Genomic DNA, 16,695 nt, shown 5'->3' with positions numbered 1-16,695 from the left:
CATGAAACCCCCATTTACATGATATCCCAGCACTGCCCATCCCGCAGCTGTTCCCCTGCAGCGCGTTGTTCCCCGCGCCGCACCCCGCCATTGCTGCGCTGTGCAGACCCCCCTCCCCGCAACGCTCAGTGCGTGAGCGAGCAAACGGCTCCTGGAGGAAAAGTACAGAGCGTGCTGGGCGAGAGAGCTGACAAAAATTGATCTGGGCTTTAATTAAAGCCTCTGTTGTAAGTGACCTCGAGCTGCTAATGCATTTTAAGAATGAAGCCCGGCGAGAGGCAGAGCCACACGCAGAGGGGGATCGGGGCCGTGCTGAGGGCACAGCAGCACAGACAGCCCCGGGTCCTGCAGCCCACGGCCCCCCCGGTGCTGGCTGCAATGTGCTCCGGTGCCTGCGCCTGCAGCAGGGCTCTGCTGTGCCTCGTGCTGCCTCTGGATCCTCTGAGAAGGATTATTTCTTGCAGAGACTCGAACAAAACACAATGCACTTAAAATAGTTACTTCCTTATGGAAATGCCAACGAGCCCTGCTGAAAACCCAGCAGAGTGAAAAAATCTGCATAAATTTGCATATATTTCCATACCTTCGGGCTCACCCGTTAGACTTGATGCATAAAGGCCTGGTGCCTCACTCTGTGGCCCCCAAAACATCGCCATGGCCACCCCATGCCACCACTGCCCCAATGCCAGCACAGTGCCCTCCATCCCTCAGCCATGGGCACAAGGCCAGGCCCAGACCCACACCCAGATGCTGCCCTACAGAGAGCAGCACCACCAGAGCTCACACTATGGGAACACAGGGGGCACCAGGAGGGTGAGTGCTGCGTAAGGAGGTTTGTGATTTCCTACACCATTGCTTTTATTCAGGTGGGCTCTGCTTGCCCATGGCCTGGGCCCCACCAGGAGCCACATAATGATGTCTCTGGGAAGGCTGTGGCTGTGCCATCAGGTCTCAGTCTCGCTGGGGTCGTACAGGGGGTTGAGGTAGAACACCTGGTGGCCATCGGGAGCCATCTCCTGCAGCGCCTTCTCCACGCTGCCAGTGCCCGGCAGCTCCTGCAGCAGCAAGGAAAGAGAAGCAATGGGAGGGGAAGGGAAGAAAAGCCCCCACTGAGCATCCCCAGTGCCCCCAGCGGGGCCACTCACCACATCGAACATGGGGTTGTCAAAGCCTTTCCCACTTTCTGGTTCGGGGCTGCTCAGGTTCTCTGCTCTGTTCCAAAGCCGGGGAAGACGCGGTGCCCACAGCCTGGGGACAGACATGGCATCAGCCCTTCAAACCCCAGCCCTGCCACTGCCCTCCTTGCAGTCCCACACCGAGATGTCTCCACTTGAGCAGGTCTGTAGGAAGCGCGGGGATAAAGGGTTCAGGCTGTCTTTGCAATGGAGACAAAAGGTTCATGCCGTCTTTGCAATGGGGTGTTGCACGTTGAGAAGGCAGTGAGCGCATCCTGCAGGGAGCGCCGGTCAGCTCGTAGATGATGCCCTGCTGAGCTCTGCCTCGGAGCCATCGCGCTCCCTCCCTGAGCTGAAATGAATTGCCACCTGCTCCCGCTGCAATCTCAACAAGCGCTAATTACTTTTTATCATTACCTTTATCAAGTTATCATTTTATCGTCTTAATCACCGTCATGGCTTTATGAGTTTCTGCATTACTCTCACCCTAAGGCTCCCCATCCCAAGCAGTATCCGATGGGGGCTGAGCGGTGGGTCCCCACTCACAGCATCTCACCCAGCACCCAGGAGCTCCCTCCCCCAAACTTGGCCAGCAAATATCGACGGGTTGGAGCTGCCTGGGACACACAGCAGGGCAGGGCGGCTGGGGACACGGGCTCAATCCATCCCTGGGAGCTGCACAAACTCCTTTCCCACTGCTGACAGAGCGGGTTTCAGAGGCCTGTCCCACATCCAAGGAAGTGTCAGTGCAGTATAAATCATCAGGTGACAATTACGAGGCTGGGAGGGTTTTTTTTAGCAATTAAATGGAGGCACTGGTTTATTGCTGGGAAGTGTTACACCAGCACGTGCCAAGCGGCAGGGGAAGCATCCCTGCCCACACACAGCAGTGGCCCTGTGCCCCACCAGCACGGCTCTCCCGTAGCCACAGCGATGCCCTCGGTGCTGCAAAGTGCTCAGGGTCAGCTCCTCCTGCCCACACTCAGGGAGTTGGGATGAATGCACTGGGGAAGAGCTGCTTCCTGAGCTGCCGTCCCCTTTCATGTCTACAGAGCTGCTTTGCATGGCTTTGATGCTCTGCTATTTAGAAGCTGGCAGCTGCAGCTCTCTGATCCCATCAGGCTGCCAGCTAAAGGCTGCAAGGAATGGGAGATCTCTATGGGCAGCCATGGCAGGCTGTGCCCAGCAGCGCGGTGCCAAGTGATGTCCTAAGGATGCCAACCCATCCTCCCGCTCCAGATTTCCAGCCTCCCCTCCTTGGACCCTTGGTGGAAGCCAGCAGAGCGTGGCACAGTCATGATCTGCCTCTGGGTTACCAGTGTAGAATAGTAGAATCATTAATGTCAGAACAGACCTCCAGTGTCACCAAGTCCAACAATCAACCCGTCACCACAATGGCAACTAAACCACTCCCTCAGTGCCACATCTCCATGAACACCTCCAGGGATGGTGATTCCCCCACCTCCCTGGGCAGCCTGTGGCAATACACTGTCATGCTCTCTGAGCAGCCATATGCTGTTGCAGAAGCCCTGCCCATACCTCAGCTTTCCCTTCCTGTGGAGGTAGAGCAGCCCTCCAAGCACCAGCAGAGCGAAGAGCAGCCCCAGGACCGTCCCCGATGCGATCTGCCTGGAGGCGTGGATTGCTGCCTGCCCACTGAGAGCGCTGCCAGTGGCCACCTCCACACTGCCACCTGGAATGCCCAGAGCTTCACCTACGGGAGGCAGGAAGGAATGAGGTGAGAGACAGAGCATATAGGGCTACATGAACTCCACCCTGTGATGCACAGGTGGGCAAATGTGAGCGCAGGTTGTCCGGAGATGTGGAGCTCCCATTCTTGAAGAGAACTCATTTGAGCTTGGCACTGAGCAACAAGAGGGCTGGGCTGTCACAGGGGTCCCTGCCAACCCTGATACCCCTGATCCTGCAGTGCTGCTCCACTCACACCACTACCATTAAAACTGTGAAATCCTGGGCTAAGCAAAGCTCACTAATGAAGTCATTAGAAAAGCAGAGCGTATGTGTGTTAGGAAGGCACGGAGCTGTGCCAGCCCAGACGGAAGGGACACGGACCTGAGGCAGCACACCAGAGCTCTTAGCAGTGTGTGCTGCTCGCAGGCAATCAGGAGCTCCAGCTGTGCCACTATTACAGCCCACAACTCCCAGCACCGCACTGTTGGCACAGCAGTGATGGGGCTGTGGGAGGGGGTGAGGGGGTCTGGGTGCCTCCAGATCTATGACACCAAGGATGGCAGAGTTTATAGAGACAGAGAATCATTAAGGTTGGAAAAGACCTCGAAACTCACCAGTCCAACCCCAACCCACCCCACCGTGCCCATTGACCATGTCCCTCAGTGCCACAACTCCATGGTTCTTAAACACCTCCAGGGACAACGACTCCACCACATCCCTGGGCAGCCTGTGCCAATGCACTGCCACTCTTTCTGCAATGTTCTTCCTAATATCCAACCTGAACTTCCCTCAATGCAACTGAAGGCCCTTACCATGCTGTGCGATGTCACCCATGATGTCTCTGGCCAGCTGCTCTGCAGCAGTGCCCGTCTGCGTCCCGGCCTCGCCATCAACCAGCACAATCTGGATGACGGGTGTGGAGCCCCGCGGGAGGAGTCCCAGGAAGGTGTGAGCCCTGTGCACCTTGGAGATGGCCATCTGAACACCCGCATACTTGGGCTTTGCAGAACACAACAGACACACACAGCCCGTGAGAGCAGTAGGCAGAAATGAGCCCTCTCTGCAGACAAGCTGTGATGGACGTTCCTCAAGGGCCACCTATAAATCTTCATGGCAGCCCCACCGCAGAGCTGCCATCTCTGCTGCTGCTTTCCTCCTCCAGCCAGCTCGGAGCTGAGAACCCCCCATGCTTTATAGGCTGCTATTTCCAGCAAGCCCCCCTTGGGCTCAGTACCAAACCTGAGCAGAGTGGGTGCTGTGGGAAGCAAGGGAGGCTGCAGCAGCCCCCAGAGCAACTCAGCACATCCAGGAAGCCAAACCTGGCAGGTGAAGGCTCCAGATGATGGGGAGCTGGGGAGCATCCTGCATCCCTGAGACGTACCAGGCTGAGCCACGCTTGCACCACTCTGTCCCGGTATTGCTGCAGGTCAAATTCGGGCTTAAAATCTAGTGTGACAACGGCTCCTGCAGTTCAAAAGCAGACAGACAGACAATCAGAGGCCAGGAAGGGCAGAGCACTGTGGTGGTAACATGGCTCCGGTTGCCCCAAAAGGCACCTGGGAACCCCCAGCATCTCTATATTGCTGGGTCACACTGAGCAGCCCCAGGCAATGGGGCCTGGAGAAGCTTCACCTCTCTTGCTTCCTTTCCCATCAGTGGGTTTGGGCTTTTGTTTGCCATGATATTCCAGCAGGAAGCCCCCTCCCCCATATTCCCACAGGAAGCTCCTCATTGAGCTACATCTCAGGGCTGCAGCTGGGCAGTGCTGCCGTGGCCTTGGCTGTGAGGCACAGAGGAAGGGACACGTGTTCCCTGTGTCACTGCACTGCATTCGGTGATTCAAACATTTTCCTTGGGAAAAAAACATGGGCAAACACTTGCTGAAACATGAAATTCTCCTAATGGCTTTTAAAGGCTTTGGAGAGCACAGCAGAGGAACACGAGGTGCATTTTATAATGAATTTGCTATGATATACCAGGTAACTCAGTATGGCCGTGTATGACAAAATGCCCCTAAACAACCTGCCAGGTGGATGAATGGATAAGCGCCCATGACACAAACTCAGTGGGCCCCACTCACCGCAGACCCCGCAACAGTGGCCAAGGGGCTGCAGAGGGCTGTGGCACTCCAGCATTGGGCAGCCCTCTGCCCTGAGCAGGGATGCACAGATGCGGTCTCCATCCTAAAGAAGATCAAGGCAGGGTCAGTCCCTCCCTTCCCCAGTTTCTTTAGGTGGGAAGAAATTGCCCCCAAAGAGCCTCACCTGGGAGTTCCCGCAGGCACAACCGGAGCTGTGGGGACAGTGGGTGCCCGTCACCTGCAGGGTGGCATTGCCATGGAACTGCCACGCGGCAGAGGGGCTCCCCAGGTACCCAGCCCACGCCTCAGGGCTGCTCAGCTCCTGCAGGGAGAAGAGCGAGAAGCCGCCATGCAACTGCAGCCAGAGAACTCAGGCTATCAGGTCTTATCGGCTCCCTGACGCCTGGCCCCAAAATGGCAGATCCCAGGCAGTGCGGCAGAGCAAATATCAGATTAGTGATGAGATGCCTTCCGCATCTTCTGCTTCTGGAGGCAGTGCCTGTTTGCCACTGCAGAGGCTGTGATCTTCAGCTCTTCTGACTTAGAAGGATGGGGATTGTCATCTGCCTGGGCTGCAGCACAGCAGGCTGCCAGCGGTTCTATAATTATCCCTCTGATCAATTATACACTGATATAGAAGCAAAGCCAGGAGACAACTGTAAGCCCATGGGGCATGCTCAGGCTGGGCAGGAGGGCAGCCCCTTTGTGGCACAGAGGATGCCAGTAGAGAAATAACCCCAAATCCATGAGGTCCTGTGGCAAGGAGGTGCCAAAATGGTTTCCCACCAGCTCCCCATTACCTGGCCCATGAGTGAGATGCTCTGAACAGGGATCACTTGCCGTGACGAGTCAAGGTTTACTCGGAAGGAAGTTTCAGGCTGGAAGATGACATGGTCGTACTGGCATGGGACACGTTCCTCGTCCAGGAGGAAGATGCGACCGGCCGGTTCCAGGTCTGCTCTGGAGGACACATCTTGCCACAGCTCTGGGTTGAACCACGAGTGCTGCTCTGCATCGGCAAAGCTCAGCACTGCACCTGAGAGGAGAGAATGAGAGGTGGAGCAGGAGCTGGCTCCAGCCTGCAGCCAATGCTTGAGTAAAGCTGGTGCAAAACTCCAGCTGCAGATCCCAGGAGATCTTTATTCCTCTTCTTCAAAGCTTAATCTTATGGTTAGGGAGGAAAACAGCCGCAAAGCCTAATATAGAGTGCAATCAGGTAAAAACAGGTGCAGAAATTCTCATTGCAAATGTGCAGACCAGCAGAAACATTCTCAGCCCTGTACCTATTAGCAGATAAGCCCAAAACCAAAGCAGCATTTTACCATTGGCCATCTCCCTGCTGGTCACACTGTGCACTGCTTCTGCTCACCCTTCCCCAGCAGCTCACACAGCACATGAGATTATTTGCGGCCATTCTAAAATTGTGCTTGCAGGAATCCATTTGGGAAAGCTGCCCAGAAATGCCTGTTGTCCCATCACGTGGCCAGGTCAAAGCCTTGTGTGCTTGCAGCCCAGAAAGCTGATGGTATCCTGGGCTGCATTGAGAGAGTGGTGGCAGCAGGTAAGAGGAAGGATTGTCCCCATCTACTCTGCCCTCATGAAGCTCCATCTGGAGTTCTGCATCCAGTCCTGGTGCCTTCAGCACAAGATGGACATGGAGCTGCTGGAGCCGGCTTTCCACCCCATGCCATTCCATGGTTCTGTTACATCTTCCCGGCTAACAACAGCTTTCAGGTAAATGAGCAGCACTGACAAAAAGCAGCTGCTCTCTGGCTCATCAGGAACCTCAGTGTGAGACTGACAGGAGGCTGAGGGATGTGCCAGCACCCAAACACCGGTGTGCAGACACCTGTGGGGCCAAAGGGCAGCTCCAAAACGCCGTGGTTCAGCACTCAGGGGCCCAGCTGTGTAATCCATAAGTGGTTTTCTTTAGCAGTACCACGGCAAAGCAAATGAGGGCTTTGATGTGGCTGCATGCTTAATAGGCAGGGTGAAATACAAACAATATTTACCTCTCCGCTACAACTTCAAAGCCTCCCTTGCTATAATCACTTTTTTAATAGACAGGTGATCCAGCAGGAGAGGAAAGATGCGATGTGAGGGAAGCCATCAAAGAGAAGGCAGGGATTGAAGAGGGGTGAGTCACCCCACACCCAGGTGGGACAGCAGAGGCCTTTGTAGCAGTGCTGATGCCAGATGTGTGAGGTGAATGGCTGCTGTCAGCCCTGCACAACGTACCTGAGCCACATCCCGGGTCCCAGCTGCCATCGAAAGCTGCAAATCCAGCACCAGATGCCAGCAGAAATTCTCCATTCAGGGGAAGGTACTAAAGGGAGAAAGGGATGCAGAGTGTTACAGTGTGGCCCCGCTGCCAGCCACCCAGGCTTGTCATCAAATAACGGTGCTAATTATTAGATTGCCAATTGCACTCACCATCTCCAAGGCACTTTACAGTCATTAGGAGTCACCCTCCCTGTGCCCCGTGTAATGGAAAGGTATTGTCTCCATGTTCTACAGATGGGGATGCTGCAGGGTTGCACTTTATTTTATAGCAACACAGAAAACCATGAAGCATTCAGGGAAACAAGAGCAGGAAAAAGCAACTTAAGCTCTTTCCACAGTTCCTCTCGCTTACACGTGCTCCTAACAACTCTGAAATGGCTTTGGACATTTGGATGCCATGCAAAACTCGATTCCTTTATGCCTAGAGGTGTCTCTGCTGTTGTGGAGTGATGGTTTCAGTGGGTTCTGGCTGGGCAGTGGGCTGACCAAGGGATGGGGGCTGACAATGGCTCTCTGTGGGCATCACTTGCCATTGCTCAAACATCACGGCCAGCTTGGTGGCACCACGCTCACCTGTGTGAGGTGTGAGGGAGGTCTGCAGGACAAACGTTGCCCACATTGCAGGTACAACACTGCCCCAGGGCCGGGGTGGGGAGGATTTGTAGCCACCAGCTGGCACAGCTGCTCCAGGCCGGGCTGCAGCAAGTGACTGAGTCAGGGACTCGTTCATAGCAAACAGCTTATTCAGCCCAGCTCATTTTCCATTTAGAGACTGCCAAAGGAAAAGATTGGGTTTTCCCCCAATATTTTCATGCATCAAGGCATGAGTGATGCTCAAGGCTCTGCTGTCCTCTCACTAATTCAAGCAGTATATCATTACAGAACCATTAAGGCTAGAAAAGACTTCTAAGACCAACTCTAACCCAGCCCTACCACACTGACCACATCCCTCAGTGCCACATCCCAACTGTACTTTAGCACCTCCAGGGATGGTGACTCCACCACGTCCCTGCCTGCAGCTGGCAGCCCTCCAGACTGAGCTGTGCCCACACACCATGGCCTGTGCTCACATAGAAACGTGTTAGATGAGATTCTGAGGTTACATTGACTTAATTGGTCTTTAAATATGCATGTAGGTTAGAAAAAGCGAGACTTATGACTGAGTGCTGCAGGTGGCTGCGATAGCTCTGCTCCTGAGGCGGTTTTGCCTGAGGGTGCTCAGTCCTACACATGACCACCTCGATGAGGGTATCAGATTCAGCAGTGTCATATGGTGCTCAGCTCTGGACTAAACATAACAAAACAAGACCAAAAAAACCAAACAGGGGGGTGGGAGGCAGAGAGATAAATTATTAAGGTCTGGCTGTCTTCTACCCCAAGGTACATCACGTCCCCACCAGCCACAAAGAGATGTTTGCCCATGGACGCTGCCTCTTGAGCCCACAGCACGAACAGTCCTATTCTACCCCAGCAGAGTAGTAGCTTTGGCTACAGCTATGGGTTGGAGCATCCCAAACACCCCATGGGGACCATGCAGGATGCAATGAGCTTTCCTGTCCAGGAAGCTATTCCTTTGGAGCTTCACAGTTCAACAAGGAGGAGGAAAAAACCTCAAAGGCCATACTTAGACAAGTACGCACATGTATTTGTGAGCTGAATCACTCTCACTGCTCCCAGAAGCATTGCAGGAACCTTCTGTGAATGCATTATGCCCACAGCAAAGAAAGACAGCCTGCTAAGAGTCTACTCTGGTTCTTAGCTTGGATGTGGAGAGAGTAGGGAGGATGTGGGACCTCTCTGGAGAAGCTGCAGTGACCCTTCCACTGCAGAGGCCATAGCCCTGGGCTGCAGGGACTCTCCCAGCCCAAGAGGGGCTGCCCACATGTCCCATGAGGACAGAACTGTGGTGTCCCAGTCCCCATTCACTCAAACACTGCACTGTGAGATGGGCTGTGGAGTCACCTCATCTATAGAAAAACAAAATGCAAGAGAGAACTCCACACTTCTGCTTCACAGCAGGAGATTCTGAGGCTGGCCCCTCTCTCACCACCATTGGCCTTATGGGGAGGCAGTGGGAACCCACTCGGTGATTTGCAATGAGCTGGGCAAGATCCCCTAAGGTTCATGCGCTGCTGTCCAAAGCATCTTGGTTTGTAAAAGGTTTGCACATCTTCTTTCCTTAAAAGAGCGAAGGGTTAAGCACCTGGGATCACTGCAGAGCACTAACGGAGACTCTGGTTGGGCAGCAGCTTTCTGCATTTGGGAGTCTTGTATAGGAATTACATATAGGCTGGGCCCCTTTCCAAGTACATTTTGAACTGAGCAGTGACATGTACTAAAGGAGCAGAGCCAAAAGCTGGCAGTTTCATCTGCTTTCCTTGGCTACTGCCAACCTCTACTCCACTGCCATTAATACAGCAGGCTCGGAGCCTCGCTAATCATTTCCCATCCCTGACACTGGTAGATGACTTATCTCCCTGCTCTTCATTACCAAATGTAACGACAACTGAAACACAGTCATAATTTTTCTCATCCAAGTCAGCAAAAAGAAAAGGACAGGAAAGGCCCCTCCCTGCTCTCAGCCAAGACGTGCAATCCCAGCATCGTGCTGCTGTCCTGCTGCCTCAACCCATAAGCGAAAATGAAACCGCTGTAAAGCAAAATGAAACTGCTGAAATGGAAAAGAGAAGGAGAGGAAGATGAGGAAAAAACCACCTCTGCTTTTCTTCCCTGCAGAACCACCTGTATTTCTTCTCATCCAACAGCAAAGACCTGAGCACATGGCTTTTAACCACTCTCCGGCGCACCCCAGCTCTGCTCCAGTGATGAACTATGTCGCCTCACACAGGATGTGTGCAATCAACCACCAAAAGCATCAGCACGAGAGGAAGCGGATTTCTGCCTCACCTCTTCAATTCCTGCTTCGCTGGGGCAGCTGCAGCCTGCAGGTTGCAGGTGGACAGGCAGAAGGCAAGCAGGGCAGCTTTAATTCCTTAGGGGCTCTATTTGCCCACTCTCCTGACTGGATGAAGCTCACACGTGCACCCTCAGCTCCCTTCGAGCCCAACGCTGCTGGGCTCAGCCTTATACTGCTGTTCTCCCTGCTACTGCCTGGGCCTGGAGCATCGCGGCATCACCGCATGGTTAGAAACAGGTATCTCACCCCTCTATGTTCACCCCCAGCAGCAGGCAGGGCACGGCAGAGCAGCGTGCCAGCGGGACGTCATCACTGTAGCATCACCCCCCGCAAGTTAATGAGGGCTTGGCTGCTCTCCTTGCCCGCGTCCCCGCCTGCCCCCTGCAAGGCAGGGCCGTGCGGCAGCAGCGCGGCTGCGCTCTCCTTAATGCAGGATCAGGTTCCCCTGCTGTGTCTGCTCATCACTCGGTGAAGCAGCCCCTGTGCCCACTGCCCGCACACACGTGGCTGGGCTGGAGGATGAGGGGAAATCAGGAGCATCTGCACTGCATTGCCTGAAAAATGAGTGCGAAAGACACAGAGCCCGCAGCAGCTGGGTACGTGAACCATTGGCACCTGTGGGAGTGCGTGTCAGGACTGAGCTGCTGCTGCAGGCTGCAAACAGAGGCTTAGAGCTATTGACACATCCACTCCGGATTAGTTCCGCTCATTTTTCTCGGCTCGTCTCCTTGGCCAAGGGCAGAGAGTGCAGGGGAGCAGCTGGAGGAGCAACACGGAGCCAGAGCTGCCCCTGCACCCACCTGGCCGCCAGCCCCCGGCACAAGGCACAGCGCTGTGCTCACCGCAGGCTCTGCAGGCTCCTCCCGCTGCAAGCAGTAAATGCTCTCAGCGAGATATAGGCATGGCCGGCTGCAAAAGGCTGCTCAGAGCACCTCGTCCTCAGGCAGACCTTCAGCGTGTTGCTTACAACACAGCGGCAGCGAACAGCCCGCAGGGTTCGGGCTTGTAACGCTGTGCTGCCATGCGCTGCCGTGACATTTTTTACCTTCAATTCAGGAAAAGGGAAAACATTTCCTTCTCTGGGGCTCCTGAACCTGCATTCCTGCCATTTCGGAAGCAGGGGGAGGAGAGCGAGGTGCCTGGGATGAGCACAAAGCGTTGCGATTCATTAGAGCCAGCGCCCCCGGAGAGCAATTGGCATTTCGAGATCAATCTCTGCCAGGATCCAAGCGGGAGCATCCTGCAGCAAAGCCGAGTACATTCTGCTCTCACAATTAGGCAGCTAAAAATATAAAGCTGGGAGCTGAGGTCCTGGTCTGACCCCGGTGCCCCATACACTCCCATCTCTGTCTGGGCAGCAGGGACACCTGGGAGGCACCTGGGAGGCACTGGGATGGGTGCTGAAAACTGAAAGCACAGAGATGCCCAGCACATGGGTGTTCTTCCCTGAGCTGGGGAGAAGCAGCAAGCAGAAGGCGATGCTCACACTGTGCCCTGACCCCCAGGCTGTGTGCACTAAACTGCTCTGCCCACGTGGCTGGCTAAACCCAACACCTGTGCCCCCAGAATAGAAAGCGGCATCATCCCTGCTCCCAAGGGCAGCCCCTGGCCAGCACTGAGCCAGGACTCTATGAGACACACACCAAGTGGTGCAGCTGGGAGGGACTGCAGAACACAGTGCATGGCACAGAGCGGCCCTGCAGACACCAGCAGTGCACGGGGTGCTGGGCTCCTTGCTGGGTCATGGGCTTTCAATGACATGCTGGTCTGTTAAGCACCACTGCACTGAGCACCTCTGTTTTTTGTGGGTTTTTTTCTTGGTGGATTTACCTTCAGGCTTCTCTGGAAGCTGCTAAATATTTATCTGCAATTTTAGGCAGCTAAAGACCATGGAAAATCCAGCCTAATAGTGATGGTTATGCTTCAAAGTCACTTACATATAAGCTGGATTTGGATTTAACGTGTAGCTGAATTAGGGACAAGTGTCGAATGGGACAAAAAAGAGCCTTCCCCTATAGCTGAGGGCAGTGGGATTTGTGCCCCCACAGCCCCTGATCCTGACAGCAGCTCCCAGGGGATGCGGGGCAGCACCAGGGCTGGAGGCTGCAGTTCTTGTGGGGCTCAGCTCCACTAAGCAGCTGTACCAGGGGGAACAGTGGGCACGGGGTGTGCGGCAAAGCAGGACAGGAGCCCTCCCACCACTTCTCTGCCTGCCATGCAGCAGGTCCCTGCACCCCCTGCACAGTCAGCACCATCCTCGTGGAAGTCAATGAGAGCCAAGCCCCCTCCCCAGCCATGAATTTCCTGCTGTGATACCACAGCAAGCATTGAGCTCCATTTTTTGGGGCTTTTTTTTGGCCGAAGGCTGTATAGCATCTCCATGGCGACTCCAAAGCTTAATGTATTCCTGCTGATTTAAGTGATTAATTCTCCAGCGTGGCAAGGCCAGCATCCGAACAGGTGCAGCCCTGCCTTGTTACAAAAAGCCTCCAAACCAATTTGCTTCCTAATGACCCCACTGCTGAATTTCATGCCACCTCCACAAGCAGCACAGCAGCTCAGGTGCTTGATTTCAGTTTTGTAAAATCCTTTATCTTGGCAGCCTCCTTATCACCTGGTGACCACAGAGTACGGCAGCACATGGGGGAAGGAGAGGTGGTGGAGGTGAAATTAAAATGCTCATTACAACGCCTGGAAAATTGATGGGACAGTGCCTTGCCGATGGTGATGCACCTAAGAGGAGAGAGCTGCGAGTTGGGCAGTCTTAGAATCAGAAAATCATAAAGGTTGGAACAGACCTCTAAGATCACCCAGTCCAACCCCAACCCATCCCACAGTGCCCACTAACCACATCCTTCAGTGCCACATCTCCACGGTTCTGGAACACCTCCAGGGACAGGGACTCCACCACTTGTAGTTCAGATGCTCAGCATAGAAGTGCCGCTGAATGAGCTGCACAGCACAACAGCCTGACCAGTGATAGGGAGGAGTTTGGTGCCACTCAACTGCCCTGAACTGACCCATCAGTGCAGGGAAACCTGCCCCGAGCACCCAGCCAAGGCCTCCAGCTCTGCTCCCACAGGTGCCCCTGTTGGTGGCTGCTCCGCCTCCTCTCCCAGCACACGTCCAGCCTTTGGGCTTTCTAATTTCAGCTCTTTAGCTTGTTTTTGAAAGGCTAATGATGTAATGAATAACGCTGCTTTGCAATTATGCACTTTGCAGTCCTCTGATGAAAGTACTTTAGAAATATTATACATTCATCTGTAAGTAAAATAAAATCTACTGGAGTGATATTTTGCTCTTTTCTTCTCTGGGTAAATTCCACATCATTTATTACATTACATTTGCACGCGTTTCCCAAGTACATTCTTTCCTTCCCAAATTCATATTTTAAATGCCATATAAATAAAGTAACTCCTCCAAATATTTGTAGTGGGATTAAATGTGGTGCAGGGCGTTATTAAAGCATCAAAACCATTAACGGGGAAGACAGCCCGAACAAATTACACCATGTAGATTTCAAGGGCTCGTTTGCATTTAATGGCCGATAAAAGAGCAAAACCTGATTTTCTGCTGAGTCTAAAACTGAGAAACTCTGCTGGGGTCCCATCCCTCTGGCTGGGACATCACCATTCTGCTGCGTGTTGGCATGGCCCAGCCAAGGCCTCCAACCCCGCATGCTTCACAGCACAGCCCTGTGCCCATCTCCGCGCCTGCGGGCTGATAATTCACAAGAAATATCAGACAGACAATGACATCTGAAAGGAATTTTCTTGAGCAACGTTCTGGGATTTCCCACAATGGTTTGTTTTCATTTCAAAATGCTTTTCTGCCAGATTCACTTAGCCTCAGCCCAGGGCCAGTGCCTGCTCCACACAAGCTGCTGCAGAGGACTGTGTGGCAGGGCTCTTCCCTTCCTTCCCAGAGGAGGAGCTGAACACCCTGAAGGTGTTTAAGGGAAGGTAGGGGTAGTACTTAGGGACAGTTTACTTGGCAATACTGTTGTGTATTGGGCTGCCAGGTTAGATGAACTTACAGGTCTTTTCCAACCTTAATGATTCTCTGATTCCTTTGTGGTCTGAGCACGGCACGTGAGGACTGTGGACTCACAGGGCTGCACATCACCCCCCTCCCCACATCCACCCACCAGCTGTGTATTGCTCACCATGTCCGTCAGTGCGTGGGTAGACCTGACAAACACTGAGACCACCTGGAAGGAAAGCAAACATAAAAAGCCTAAGTGTGCTTTGCATGGGCAGGTGAAGGGCTTTCTGTGAGCCTGGTGTCATTAGGAGAAAACAAAAGTACTCTGATACCTTGTCCTTCTCAAAGTGAATCTCGTCGCTGGCACACGGGACTCGCTCTTTATCCCAATTGGACGCTGTTTCAAAATTGGTGTTGGGAATCCACTTCTTGTAGGCGGCCATGGTGGCAGCTGGGAGGAGCAGGGAAGCAAACTTGAGCCAGTACTGCATGAGCAACATCCCAACACGGACCAGCTCCTCAGAGGACATCGCAGCTGCTGGTGTGTCTGGTGATGGGGTTTGTATCACACTTGTGATATTCAGACCTTTGTGCTGCACCAGCTTGACACCTCAAACCTGGGGCATCAGGACTGTGACTGCTTTCATCTCCCTACTCCTCCCATGGCTCGGCAGTGGCAACATCTGTGCTTACTGCAGCAACAGGTAGGTGACCTACCAGGCATTGAGGGATGTGAAGGAAGGCCCTCACCACTGTGTTGGTCACCTCAAGGATCACAGAGTCTCTTCTTTTCAGGAAGGAAGGAAAGAAGGAGAGAGGAGCTACAGCAATACACACAAAGCTGATGGAAAAGTGTGCAGGAATGTCAACACTGGGTGCTGGATGGCAGGTGGGGGAGGGGGCCCCAGGCAAGCAGGAGAGAGGACTGGATAGGTGGCTGATGGAGAAGGGGCACTGCAGAGTGCCTGAGCTCTGCGAGTCCCAGAGATGGAAGGAGATCTGCTGGTTGTGCTAAGCAGCTCTGCAGAGGCTTTATCAGTGTGTAATGATCGCTTCAGAGTGTAATTGCAGGTTTGCAGTGGCTGAGTCTGCCAGGGGCTCTGCTGAGACCATTCACTGTGCAGAGCCACTGTTGAACGAAGAGGAAACAATATGGTTTTAACCTGAATGAAAAGCAGAACACAGGAGCAGATGCTGAAGCCCAGCCATGAGCAGCTGGGGCACCAGGGGAGCAGGAGGACAGCAGAGATGGCTTCCAGCTGCCTCAGGAAGGGGGTCCTGAGAACAGCAAGAGCAAGTTGTCATTAACAGAAGGAAGTCTAGGATGGACCTGAGGTCCTTGATGGCTTGGAATTGAACAGAGCTTCAGAACAGAAAAGACCCTAAAAAGTCAATGTGGGCTGCACCATCCATGCTGTGGACTTGCATCCTTCTGACCCCACTATAGCTCTGGCAGAAAGGCCCCACTGCACACCTCATGCTCCCACAACTGCAAGATGTGCTGTGGAGCGAGCCCTGCTCCACATGCTGCCCATCTTGGAGCTGGGCTGCCTGCGCTGCAGAGATTAACCCGCTCCTGCAATACCCTCTTTTCCCCATGCAGCTTCTCTGACACATTCCTGCACCCTCCGCAGCCCAGGAAATATCAGCGTGCTATTTAATCAGCCTGGTCTCCAGGGAAGCGCAGTCCTTGAACATCAAAGCAACATGCATATTTAACAGAACAGAGATCCTGCAGTGCAGAGCTGCAGGCTTCAACAGGACTAAGAAAACCTGAGCTGCAGAGGTGCAGCAGTGCCATTCGTACACTGCAGCCTGGGCTCCTGAGCCCATCTCCATCCTTTGCTTTGCCCAGTTTGAAATGCATTTTGCTATTTCAACGCAAACGCACTGCAAGAGCCTGCAGCTCCGATACAGACAATGATTGCTAAAGCACACTGGAAATGGTCATCTCTCGGTCACCCCTCCCTTCACGCAGTGCAGCCCTGGGCAGTACTCACCGAGGAGCTGCAGGACACCGACAAGGAAGGCCAGGCTGCTCCCCATGTCGCTGCAGCACTCGCCTGCAGAGTCCCTGCCCAACTGGACCTTGGACCATCACAGACACGTGATGGGCTCAGCACATTGTGCAGGTGGTGCAGGAAGGCAGTGTGGGAAGCAGCCCCCTCCCCAGCACCCACCTCAGCCCTCCTCAGTCCCAGCAGCCACAGTGCTCTCAGCTCCTCTCCCAAGCTTCCCATGTCCTTGGCATCCTGTGGGAGCCCGAAAAGCCTCTGGGGAGTGAGATGTGGATGGGGAGAGCAGCATCAGTGGATGCTAACGGGGGCGAAAGCAAACCAAACAGCCACATGCATTCAGCCATACCCCCCCCCCCCCAACAACCCCATAATTACTAATAATGGCCTCCAGGTATTATTCAGTGAGCTCTCATGGAAGAGAGCAGATTCAAGCAACAGTGTGTAACTGCACTTTGGCCAACAGCTGATCTGCTCATTACCAGTCATGTGCCACACATCCCCACATAGCTTCCCTTGAAGCTGACAGTGGTGAGAGGACAAAGGTTC

The 16,695-nt window shown here is 53.9% G+C and overlaps 1 protein-coding gene across 1 annotated transcript; it reads right to left on the bottom strand.

Moving 5' to 3' along the window:
* Positions 1 to 833: 833 nt before the first annotated feature.
* Positions 834 to 16,262, bottom strand: AMN (amnion associated transmembrane protein). Its single transcript, XM_015865702.3, has 12 exons — positions 16,132 to 16,262; positions 14,464 to 14,582; positions 14,313 to 14,357; positions 7,186 to 7,273; positions 5,748 to 5,983; positions 5,132 to 5,269; positions 4,948 to 5,050; positions 4,249 to 4,331; positions 3,680 to 3,866; positions 2,715 to 2,889; positions 1,146 to 1,248; positions 834 to 1,055 (listed from the first exon to the last, which is right to left on the bottom strand). The coding sequence occupies exons 1-12, from the start codon at positions 16,175 to 16,177 to the stop codon at positions 945 to 947; spliced, it is 1,434 nt and encodes a 477-aa protein (XP_015721188.2). The 5' UTR covers positions 16,178 to 16,262; the 3' UTR covers positions 834 to 944.
* Positions 16,263 to 16,695: the final 433 nt, after the last annotated feature.

Source organism: Coturnix japonica, chromosome 5 (genome assembly GCF_054131305.1).
Source record: "Coturnix japonica strain WE chromosome 5, WE-NBRP24, whole genome shotgun sequence".
In the NCBI taxonomy this organism is placed as follows: Eukaryota; Metazoa; Chordata; class Aves; order Galliformes; family Phasianidae; genus Coturnix; species Coturnix japonica.
This window is presented reverse-complemented; position numbering and strand designations above follow the sequence as displayed.

Bases quoted from the DNA above. Each gene is read 5' to 3' on its own strand.
- AMN (XM_015865702.3), bottom strand. From the start codon at position 16,177: ATGGGGAGCAGCCTGGCCTTCCTTGTCGGTGTCCTGCAGCTCCTCG. The intron at 14,358-14,463 runs GTATCAGAGTAC...CTTTCCTTCCAG, and splicing joins TTCACTTTGAGAAGGACAAG to GTGGTCTCAGTGTTTGTCAG. The intron at 1,249-2,714 runs GTATGGGCAGGG...GTCTGTCCCCAG, and splicing joins CACAGGAAGGGAAAGCTGAG to GCTGTGGGCACCGCGTCTTC.